The following is a 12,338-nucleotide window of genomic DNA, read 5'->3' on the forward strand; positions in this document are numbered from 1 at the left end:
GGGAGGGATTGGGGGCAGGAGGAGAAGGGGATGACAGAGGATGAGATGGCTGGATGGCATCACTGACTCGATGGATGTGAGTCTGAGTGAACTCCGGGAGTTGGTGATGGACAGAGAGGCCTGGCGTGCTGCGATTCATGGGGTCGCAATGAGTCAGACATGACTGAGCGACTGAACTGAACTGAATGGGGCCAGATGCCATGATCTTAGTTTCTTTAATATTTATTTTTAAGTTGACTCTTTCACTCTCCTCCTTCACCCTCATCAAGAGGCTCTTTAGTTCCTCTTCACTTTCTGCCATTAGGGTGGTATCATCTACATATCTGAGGTTGTTGATGTTTTTGCCACCAGTCTTGATTCCAGCTTGTAACTCATCCAGCCCAGCACTTCTCATGATGTGCTCAGCGTATAGATTAAACAAACAGGGTGAGAGCAGACAGCCCTGCCGTACTCCTTTCTCAATCTTGAACCAATCAGTTGTTCCATACAGTGTTCTGATTATTGCTTCTTGACGTACATACAAGTTTCTCAGGAGACAGGTAAGATGATCTGGTATTCCCATCTCCTTAAGAGCTTTCCATGGTTTATTAAGATCCACACAGTCAAAGGCTTTGGCACAGTAAATGAAACAAAGGTAGATGTGTCTCTGGAATTCCTTAGCTTTCTCTGCGATCCAGCAAATGTTCACAATTTGATTTCTGGTTCCTCTTCCTTTTCTAAACCCAGCTTGGACATCTGGAAGTCCTTGGTTCACATAATGCTGAAGCCTAGCATGCAAGATTTTAAGGATGACCTTACTAACAAGGGAGATGGGTGAAATTGTCCGACGATTAGGACATTCTTTAGTGCTAACCTTCTTGGGAATTGGGATGAGGATTGATCTTTTCAAGTCCTGTGGCCACTGATGGGTCGCCCAGATTTGCTGACTTGACGAATGCAACTAAGAAGTGGGAATTATCACTTTCACTAAACAAGAGGAAACTGGAGGTCAGAAAGGTCAACTGAAGTGCCAAAACCTTATAATTGAAAATTGGCAGAGCTGTGGTTTAAATCAGGTTTCATCTGTCCCCAAACTTACAAGTGCATTCTCTGCATTTGCCAGATTAAATTCTCTAATGTCCAGTGAACATATTTATTTGGGGGAAAGCATAGTGCTTTTAAAGAAGTTCATTTGAGAAACCTCCCTCAACCCCTTCCACAAAGCTATGAAAATTGAATACATGGCAGAAAACTATCCTATAGATCCCAGGTTTGAGATATAAGCTTTCTTTAGTCTCTAGTTATTTGGATAGATAAATAATTTTTTCATATGATTTATCTATTTTCATGACTAAAATATGTATAACAAAACTGACATATTTCATACTTTTTTTGGACAAATTCAATTAAGTCTGGCATGAGAAATATTGACTCCAAAATTGATGTATTAGCTAAACTTTGATTGGGACATGATGACTCAGATATTGTGCTAAATACTTTATAAAGTGAAGTCACTCAGTCATGTCTGACTCTTTGCGACCCCATGGACTGTAGCCTACCATGCTCCTCCATCCATGGGATTTTCCAGGCAAGAGTACTGGAGTGGATTGCCATTTCCTTCTCCAGGAGATCTTCCCAACCCAGGGATCGAACCCGGGTCTCCTGCATTGCAGGCAGACGCTTTACCATCTGAGCCACCAGGGAAGCCCAAATACTTTATATGAATTGTCTTAATCAAAAAGCAAAAATCATGGAACACTTCACAAATTTGCAAGTCATCCTTGTGTAGGCTCAAGTGGTAAAGAATCTGCCTGTAAAGCAGGAGACTCAGAATTGATCCCTGGGGTCAGGGATGATTTCCTGGAGGAGGAAATGGCAACCCACTCCAGTATTCTTGCCTGAAGAATCCCATGAACAGAGGAGTTTGCAGTGCTATACAGTCCGTGGGGTTGCAAAGAGTCAGACACAACCAAAGCGACTTAGCCCCTTGGGTAGGAACCATGTTCATCCTCACCGTATCATTTGAATATGGTATACGAGCTGCCAAAATAAACAGTAAATAAGAATTATTTCCTTTCTACCGATGTTAAAAATATCTGCTAAGGACCGAGAGGCAAATCAACACTCCAGAGGAAAAAATCAATAGCAAGCATCCCATTTTTTAATGTTAAGAATTTATTTGATGAGCAAAGTTCCTCTGCAAAGTACTAGAAGGTGTAAGTGGGGTAATGAAGATTAGCAGGATCTCCTGGGTGTCTTCTAGAAACAAAGCCAAGGCTGCACCTTTCAGGCCATTAACCCTGCTTCAGCTTTGTAAAGTCATTGGCCTATTATTTCAACCCTGTAGGAAAGGGTGATGGTTATATATCAAAAGTATGTGGCTGCAATGGCTGCCTCCTCTTCCAAACACAGAGACTTGAAGTATGTCAAAAGTCATCCAGAAACAGCTGTCATTCTCCTGGCCTAGGAACTGCTCATTTCTCTCTACCAACTTTCTGATATTTTTAAGCTATTGCTTCTAAGTCACATAATATTAGGACTACCTAAATCATTTATCAGCCAAATCTCTATACCTTGAGATATATTTTATTGAATCAATATAACTATGGATTATCCTGTGTTATAAGATATCCTTTAATTATCCTGTATTATAGTCCCTGATATACACATTTATTCTTCAGTTAATGAAACTGTTCAATTAAACTGTTAATTGTTATATAGTAAGTTCATCGCTATATAATATGGTTGAGTATAGTTGAGATCTTAAAGGGACAAGTTAAAAAATGTACTACTTATATATCACAGTAGACCTTTTTAAACTTAATTCTAAATATTATTATGTATCTGTTTTCTCTAGGATAGAATAAAAGAAATTTTCTATTATTTGAATCCCTGGAGAAGGGAATGGTTACCCACTCCAATATTCTTGCCTGGAGAATCCCATGGACAGAGAAGCCTCATAGAGTCCATGGGGCTGCAAAGAGTCAGACATGACTGAGTGACTGAGCACACGTTATTTGAATAGTAGAGAAAATCAGTAAAACAAATGATCCAAAATAGTGAAACATAAGAAAAATATTTGATATATAATAGGATAAGAATTATTTTGTATGTTTTACCTTTCTGAACTGATTTTGCTTATTACATTTAGCTTGCGGGTCTCATGCACACTGGTCTGAAAGTACAATTAAAAAAGTAAATATAATACAATAATAAGTGTTATAAAAAGTAGGATAAGTCCCCAAAAGATACCTAAAAATTGACTATAAATTATTATCCATTATAACAGAGAAACTGGAAAACTCTTACATGAGAGCATTTCTCAGGATGAACTAGGTCAGGAGAAAAACAAATTTTACCTAAAAGCACCCTGCAGACTCTGAGCAGCTTAACTAGAATATTACAACTGATTTAGCTGAGAGTAGAGATTGAATTATCATAAAACGATGATCAAAATGAGCTTAAGAGTCTCCTGGAGGCTGAATGCACTCTCTCTTTGTTTTATTTACATACTCACGAGTCCATAGAGAAATTAAAGCAAAGAGATATAAGTGAAATTGTTGAAATTACGGAGAAACAGAATCCAACTCCAGCAGCCTTGAGTATTCTACCTAATTTTCTTTCCATTCATACGGTATCTTACATTCTTTCTGCAATCCTTCAATATCTAGTATATAGTAGAAATACTCTGTGCAGTACTGCCTGTTCTTTTTGATCCACTGAGAGGTATTGCTGACTTTTACCGAGCTCTTCGTAAAAGACTCACACTGTCATTTAATCCTCACATGAACTTTGTAAAGCATGATGATTATCTACATTTTACAGACGAGTAGGCTCAGACACACAACTTATATCCTGTGTGTTGAATCAGTTCCGTTCAGTTCAGTTGCTCAGTTGTGTCTGACTCTTTGCAACCCCATGAATCGCAGCATGCCAGGCCTCCCTGTCCATCACCAGCTCCCAGAGCTCACCCAAACTCATGTACATCTAGTCGGTGATGTCATCCAGCCATCTCATCCTCTGTCGTCCCCTTCTCCTCCTGCCCCCAATCCCTCCCAGCATCAGAGTCTTTTCCAATGAGTCAACTCTTCGCATGAGGTGGCCAAAGTATTGGAGTTTCAGCTTTATCATCAGTCCTTCGAAAGAACACCCAGGAATGATCTCCTTTAGAATGGACTGGTTGGATCTCCTTGCAGTCCATGGGACTCTCAAGAGTCTTCTCCAACAACACAGTTCAAAAACATCAATTCTTTGGTGCTCAGCTTTCTTCACAGTCCAACTCTCACATCCATACATGACCACAGGAAAAACCATAGCCATGGTGGCCCCCAAAAGACATGGCCAGGTCTTAACCTTGGGAACCTATGAATATGGCCTTATTTGGGAAAAAGGGGCCTTTGTGGATATAAAGACCTGGCTATGATGAGATCTTGGCTTATCTGCATGCGTAAGCCCTAAGTCCAGTGACAAGTGTCTTCAAAAGGCAAACACAGATACACAGAGAAGAAGGCAATGTGAAGATGGAGGCAGAGACTGGAGTGACATGGCCACAAGTCAGGAATGCTTGAAACCACTGGAAACTGGCAAAGAAAGGAAATGCATTCTCTCCCTGGAACCCCCAGAGGGAGCATAGCCCAGACAGATTTTGGACTTCTAGCTTCTAGAACTGTGAGAGAATAAGTTTCTGTTTAAGCCACCCAGCCTGTAGTAATTTGTTACAGTCACCCTAGGAAATTAAAGTAACCACCACCATGTTATAATGCCACTATTCTAGAAACATAATAGATAGTTCTCTGCCACTATTACAAAGTTTGACTCATAAGAAAGACCTAACAGTTTCTCTCTTTATTATGCAAGCATTCTCTGCAAATAAGTCTTTCAAGGAAACAATTTCCTGAAAGCTGTGTCTGTTAACAGTGCTTGCATACTTCTACAATTTAGAATCTATTGTTTCTTCTCTACTTGGTTTTTATTTTGTGGTAATGTAGGCTTTTTCCAGTTCAAATAATAAATACCTTTGTTATACTCAAAACATTCTTTATACATTAAATTGGTACAAATAACATAAAACCTATTTGAATTTAAAAATACAACTCATTCTCTCATTACTACCCTGACAAGTTTCTAATATTAATTCAGAAAATAATTGATGTTATATAAGATTATGTACTTAACAATGCTTTGAAATTTAAAAAGCTGTATACAATTTCAAATATTCCATAACATATTGATTTACTTTGATAGAAAATTATTTAATACTGAAATTACACTATTTCAATATAATATTGAAATTGTATTATTTCAAAAATAGGGGAACATAGTCAAAGGTATAAACTTCTAGTTATAAAATAAATAAGTCATGGGGGTATAATGTAAACAAGGAGACTATGGTTAAAAACACCACATTGCATGTCTGAAAGTTGTTAAGAGAGAAGATCTTAAAAGTTTTCATCAGAAAAAAAAAATCTGTTAACTATATGTAGTGGTGGATGTTAACTAGGCTTACTGTTGTGATCACTTTACAACACACACATATATTGCTTCAGGTGGTACACCCAGAACTAATGTTACATGTCCATATATTTCCATTAAAAAAAAAATGAGCTTACAAAACACACTAACTCACATGTTCTCCCTCAGGGCCCCCAAAAGAAAATTATTTCTAATCCTACTTGATATCATGCTGGACATCCTCTGTCCCCTCTGCTCCTATCTTTTGTCCTCCTCCTCAAAAGCTCTGGGTTCAAGTGTTGACCATAAGAATCACCAGTGTCTTACCCAGACCTGATGTAATATCAGATTTGGAGCTCCGGAGCTGATGATATTGGGATGAGATTTTGGATCTCATCTATTGTGCTCACATGAATTACTTGCCCTTGCCCAATGGTTGTGGGCAAGTGCAATTGGTGTGAGGCCTTGGAAAACAGGAAGGCATGAGGAGAGTGAGGTCAGGGCGTTTATGCCCTCCTCTCTCTCCCTGCAGGACCAACTGGCTGGCAGTGTCCGTGCTCCTTGGTCTTAAGTGACAGCACTTGACTTGCTGGGAAACCCCTTGCCTACAGCCCTCTCCAGGTCTGTCTGCTCCTTGACCGTCCCTTGTTCTCTTAACCTTGCCCACACCTCCATAAATCCTCTTTTCCATCACCCTTTGAGTGTGCTGTCTTCTGCTGGAAGACCAAAACACTTACTGACTACTACGATTGATGGCCTCCATCCACCAGCCTGAATAATTTCTTGCCATAAATAAAATTATCCCAGATTTTCCAAAAATGTCTACCTCAAAAGAATTACCACTGGCTATGACTGGTGTGGGACTTTTTTTTCCTCCTTTAACAATAATCAAAACAAAAGGCGGTAGCTTGAGATGACTCTCAGACACTCCTGCTGCCACTGGCTCTTATCACTGAATGCTTTTGGTTCCAAAATACCTGTCAGCACCATCCCTGATGCACTTGGGAAAGGCCAGGCTGCAGCCAAAAAGCATGATATGTTGATAGCAACCGAGGCGATGGAGGTACATGAAGAATTTGAGGAACTTCTCCATTTCCATGCTTTTGACAATGGAGAGGGGAGATGTCAGCGTGGTGTAGTAGGGCAATATCTGACACTGGCTGTGGGTGATGTTCATGCAGGCACCTGGGAAGGTAAGAAAATTACATTCAGGAGAAGACACATAAGAACTATATATTTATAAACTCATTTGATATGATAGACTAATGTGTTCATACCATAAAATAAATCTGCAAGTCAGAATAATTGTGGACATACAATAAGACACATACATACATAGCAGCATTATTTACAGTTGTCAAGATATGAAAGCAACCTAAGTGTCCATCAATATGAATGGATAAAAATGTAATGTGTGTGTGTGTATAAGTATATGTGTGTGTCAGTACAGTTCAGTTCAGTCGCTCAGTCGTGTCCGACTCTTTGTGACCCCATGAATCACAGCACGCCAGGCCTCCCTGTCCATCACCAACTTCTGGAGTTCACTCAGAGTCGCGTCCATCAAGTTGGTGATGCCATCCAGCCATCTCATCCTCGGTCGTCCCCTTCTCCTCCTGCCCCCAATCCCTCCTAGCATCAAAGTCTTCTCCAATGAGTCAACTCTTCACATGAGGTGGCCAAAGTACTGGAGTTTCAGCTTTAGCATCATTCCTTCCAAAGAAATCCCAGGGCTGATCTCCTTCAAAATGGACTGGTTGGATCTCCTTGCAGTCCAAGGGACTCTCAAGAGTCTTCTCCAACACCACAGTTCAAAAACATCAATTCTTTGGTGCTTAGGCTTCTTCACAGTCCAACTCTCACATCCATATATGACCACAGGAAAAACCATAGCCTTGACTAGACAGACCTTAGTCGGCAAAGTAATGTCTCTGCTTTTGAATATGCTGTCTAGGTTGGTCATAACTTTTCTTCCAAGGAGTAAGCGTCTTTTAATTTCATGGCTGCAATCACCATCTGCAGTGATTTTGGAGCCCAAAAAAATAAAGTCTGACACTGTTTCCCCATCTATTTCCCATGGAGTGATGGGACTGGATGCCATGATCTTCGTTTTCTGAATGTTGAGCTTTAAGCCAACTTTTTCACTCTCTTTTACTTTCATCAAGAGGCTTTTTAGTTCCTCTTCACTTTCTGCCATAAGGGTGGTGTCATCTGCATATCTGAGGTTATTGCTATTTCTCCCGGCAATCTTGATTCCAGCGCGCGCACGTGCGTGTGTGTGTGTGTGTGTGTGTGTAAGTAATTGAAACCTACTAAATCATCAAAAAGAAAAATTTGAAATTTTGCCATTTGCAACAACATGGATGGATTTGGAGGGTACTGTGCTAAGTGAAATAAGTTAGAGAAAGACAAAGCCCTATGATATCATGACATGTGGAATCTAAAAAATACAACAAACTAGTGAATATAACCAAAAGAAGCAGACTTACAGACACAGAGAATAAACTAGTGGTTACCAGTAAGAATGGAATGGAATACAAAGGTAAGGGAGTGGGAGGTACAATCTACTATGTGTAAGATAGGCTACAGGATATATTGTATACACAGGGAATATAGCCAATATTTTGTAATAACTACAAATGGAGTGTACTCTTTAAATATCACATAACAAATTTTTCAGAAAAGAAAGCAAAAAGAAGTATGTTTGTGATCACAAAATCAAGCTGCTAATATTCACAGAGGGATAACATCTGTGTACTGGGAAAATGTGTGGAGAAAAACACTCTCACCTAGCCAGAGGGCAATCACTATTCTAGATCACAGCTGGGCTGGGCAATATGTATCAAAAAATATGTATTTTAAAAATGCATATACTTTGACATTGTAGTATTTCTAAAAATTTATCATAAAAATATCACAGTTGTGCACATGGATTTATCTACAGGGATCTTCATCTCTGTACAGCTTATACTTTAAAAAAAATAGCAATCACCTAAACATTCAACAAAGGGAACTGGTTTAAAATATTATGGAACAAACAACAGAATACTCAGTTACATGAAAGATGCTTTAGAAGACTATTAATCACATAGAATGATGTCTATAATAAATAAAAGTTACTAATCACAAACTAATTGTTATCCCATGATCCTGTTTTTTAAAATAGATGATTATCAAGAGTTTCCAGTCCTGCCCATGTCAACAGTTCAGGGTCAGCTCAGAGACTCTGACGTTACTTTCCTCCAAAATGGAGCTCCTGAGAAGGATCACTTCCATGACTTTTTCTTCTCCTTCATTCTATAAATTTGCACAATTGGCCAAAAAATGAAGGGCGCATTTTTTTGGACTTCATCAAACTCATAATCCAAAATGGGAAATAAAGGAATCAGAAAGGGAGAAAAATCCAAACTAAAATATGCAGACAGAACACAAATAGGCATAAACATGCATTCAGCTTCACATGAGTGCTGAGGTGGGAGTTCTGGGCAAGTTTCACAAATATGACACTGAAGTCTTTCAGGAAGGAAGTTAAAATGCATTGGAGTGGGAGAGCATTACAAGCCAAAAGAAGGTACAGACAGTGGACTTCAAAATGATACAATTCTATGTATTGTGCTACAAGCAGAAAAGCTTGCTTACAAGAGCTAAGAGTAAATTTATGTCCATCCAAAATATGAAACAATTCATGAAAAATTCAGTATCAAGAAAACCGATTACAAATCAGGTTTGTGCCAGGCACCAAAACAAGTGCTCAGATCTCCTCATTCAGAATGGTCTCATTTCTACAACCCAGGAAAGTGATATCATTTCTGTATTACACACGAAGTCAATTTTGGAAAAGCTAAGATATCTGTCGAGGAATACACAGCTATTATGTGGAAATTCTAGATCTTCAAACTTATGTATTCTGAGTAACTTCCATTTGGAGCTACCTTAAGCTAACACAAAGAGGGTTATAATGTTAAAAACAGTTTTTAAAGAAGATAATTCCTAATGGCCTATGAAAGAAAGAGGCCAAAAAGCGTATAATGATATACCACCAGATCCATATTTATATTCATAGATAATATCACATGTTATCCTTCATTTTATATTACATTATTTTCTTTAGGAGTCATCAGCTTTGGGGTTTATACACTTGATGATAAGCCATATTGGATGAGATCATCAAAAGGCTCATTTATCCCACCAAGGCAAAGAAAACACAGAATACTGAGTGATCATTTAAAAAATACAAGATAATGAGGAAAATCATACTTTAGTTGGCTCTATTAAGTTCATGACAGTGTGAGCTGTACAAAAGAAAAAAAAAGATTTTCTAATAGCAAATTCCTTTGGGAAAAGAGAAAAATGATAGATAATAGTTTGAAACCTTAACATATGTCTCAAAATAATTGGTATGGACAAAAATAATAATGTTTTATACTTATATAATAGTTTTATAGAGTTTTCCAAAGTAATCCTATTAGGATTATAAACTCTCATTATAGATGAAGGAACTAAAGTCCTCATAGATATGTCGGTAGATGGAAATGTGATAGATGGATGGACAGGCTGCTGCTGCTGCTAAGTCACTTCAGTCGTGTCCGACTCTGTGCGACCCCATAGACAGCAGCCCACCAGGCTCCCCCGTCCCTGGGATTCTCTAGGCAAGAACACTGGAGTGGGCTGCCATTTCCTTCTCCAGGATGGATACACAAATAGGTAGCTAGGGACATAGACAAAAAGTGATTTGCAGGACACTCAGTCAGTAACTGAAGAGCCTCTTGAGGGTAAAAGAGGAGAGTGAAAAAGCTGGCTTAAAACTCAACATTCAAAAAACGAATATCATGGCATCAAGTCCCATCACTTCATGGCAAATAGAAGGGGGAACAAGTGGAAGCAGTGACAGATTTTCTTTTCTTGGGCTTCAAAGTCACTGTGGATGGTGACTGCAGCGATGAAATTAAAAGGCGCTTGCCTCTTGGAAAGAAAGCTATGACAAACCTAGACAGCATATTAAAAAGCGAAGATATCACTTTGCCAACAAATGTCCGTCTAGTCAGAGCTATGGTTTTTCCAGTAGTCATGTATGGATGTGAGAGTTAGATCATAAAGAAAGCTGAGTGCCAAAGAATTGATGCTTTTGAACTGTTGTGTTGGAGAAGACTCTTGAGAGTCCCTTGGACTGCAAGGAGATCAAACCAGTCCATCAGATCAGTCCTGAATATTCATTGGAAGAACTGATCCTGAAGCTGAAGCTCCAGTACTTTGGCCACCTGATACAGAGTCAACTCATTGGGAAAGACCCTGATGCTGGGAAAGATTGAGGGCAGGAGGAGGAGTGGGTAACAGAGGATGAGATGGCTGGGTGGCATCACTGGCTCAATGGATGTGAATTTGAGCAAACTCTGGGACATAGTGGAGGACAGGGAAGCCTGGCAGGCTGTAGCTCCATGGGGTCACAAAGAGTCAGACACAACTTAGTAACAACAACAACAGTCAGTAACAGAGGGAGGACTGATACACAGGTCCTCCATCTCTCAGGCCAGCATTCATCCCTCTATACCACAGCTGTCAATAACACAACAAATGCCAAAGGAATTCAAAAGAGCAAGAACTCAATGTAGCGTGAATGACTAGGGAAGACTTAATGAAGAACAACTTGATTCGCTGATCAAAAATACCTGACAGAAACGATAAAAACAGGGTACTTACTAACGTAGGGAAAAAATTACTACAAAGACAGAATCATAATTGTACGTGACACAGAAAGACTAAAAACTTGAATCTGGGCAGAAAAGCACTCAACTGCGGATTTGCTAATAGCCAAAAACTATAAAAGGCAATTACTTTTTAAGACTCTTGATTTCAAGCCTTTTATATTCAAGAAATTGCATAAATTTCCTATCATCCTTTCTGCCTCAGCGTGCATGTCAAATGTTCTTTTTTCCCCAGAATGTTCTTGCCTTTGAAACATGTAATTCTAGTCTTGAATTTGTGCACATTCTCATGAGGGGCAAATGAGTTTGCATAAGCCAACTACATAATAGGCACCATGCAGAGTCGTTTCTCTGAGGGGAAAAAGAAGGGCACTTTTGGAAATGGATTCATTTATTGTTGCTGCTCTTCCAACTTGATTTTCATAAGGTAGAGAAAAGAGGGGAATGTTTGTTTTTCTTCCCTGGGCATTTACTACTGATTCCAATAGAAATTAGAAGGCAAGGGTGTTGCTGTGTAAGAATAGATAAAATAATACAATAGATATAATTAACCATAGTGTTCCTATAGACATTATTATTCAATTAAATGTGTCTTAAATAATAGTTACTTTAAGTTGGGGAACTTGAGGAGGAAAACTTAGAAACAGATTTTAAGAGCAAAATTACTTCTTGATGTATTTCTGGTGAACCAGAAATATTTTTTGTAATTAGTTCCTAAATTCTAAAACAGCATTGCCAATAAGGCATGATTTAATAACAAATTATCAAAGTATATGCTGATTAAAACACAGGTCCCAATTTGAGGGAAAAAATTTAATATGAAAAATAAAATGCTGCTTGTATTGAAGAAGATATTGATTTTTTTTTGTTTTCTTAATCTGACTCAATAGTTTCTAGATAAAACTGGGGCTTTCTCAACTCAATCACATTGCTAAAACTTCTAGTTACTGGAATGAGGAAAGAAAGATTGGTCTGTTTTAAAAGTTTTCCTTATGCTCATTTGAGAATTAGGATAAATTCTGTGTTGTCTACTTTTGGAATTAGGTAATGTGAAGCTAGAAATTCTTACTTATACGATTATTTTTAATGCAAAATTAACTTCAGAAAATTCTTGCACAGAATTTATTTCAGCAATGGGTTCTTTAAAAATCCCTTAAGACCAAATAAAGATCATATTTAAATAAAAGCAAAATAGTATCTAAACCATAA

The 12,338-nt window shown here is 38.5% G+C and overlaps 1 protein-coding gene and 1 non-coding gene across 3 annotated transcripts in view; both read right to left on the reverse strand.

The window, feature by feature from the left end:
- Positions 1 to 12,338, reverse strand: part of CORIN (corin, serine peptidase) — a 293,429-nt gene that overhangs the window by 175,868 nt on the left and 105,223 nt on the right. For both annotated transcript variants that reach the window (XM_040238148.1, XM_040238147.1), the window contains exon 4: positions 6,408 to 6,615. In XM_040238148.1, coding sequence (XP_040094082.1) covers positions 6,408 to 6,615 — 208 coding nt within the window. The remainder of the gene's footprint in view (positions 1 to 6,407; positions 6,616 to 12,338) is intronic.
- TRNAC-GCA lies at positions 1,612 to 1,683 on the reverse strand. Its single transcript has one exon. It is a non-coding gene; the product is annotated as a tRNA-Cys (tRNA).

This window comes from Oryx dammah, unplaced genomic scaffold (genome assembly GCF_014754425.2).
Source record: "Oryx dammah isolate SB20612 unplaced genomic scaffold, SCBI_Odam_1.1 HiC_scaffold_3, whole genome shotgun sequence".
NCBI classification, from domain to species: domain Eukaryota; kingdom Metazoa; phylum Chordata; class Mammalia; order Artiodactyla; family Bovidae; genus Oryx; species Oryx dammah.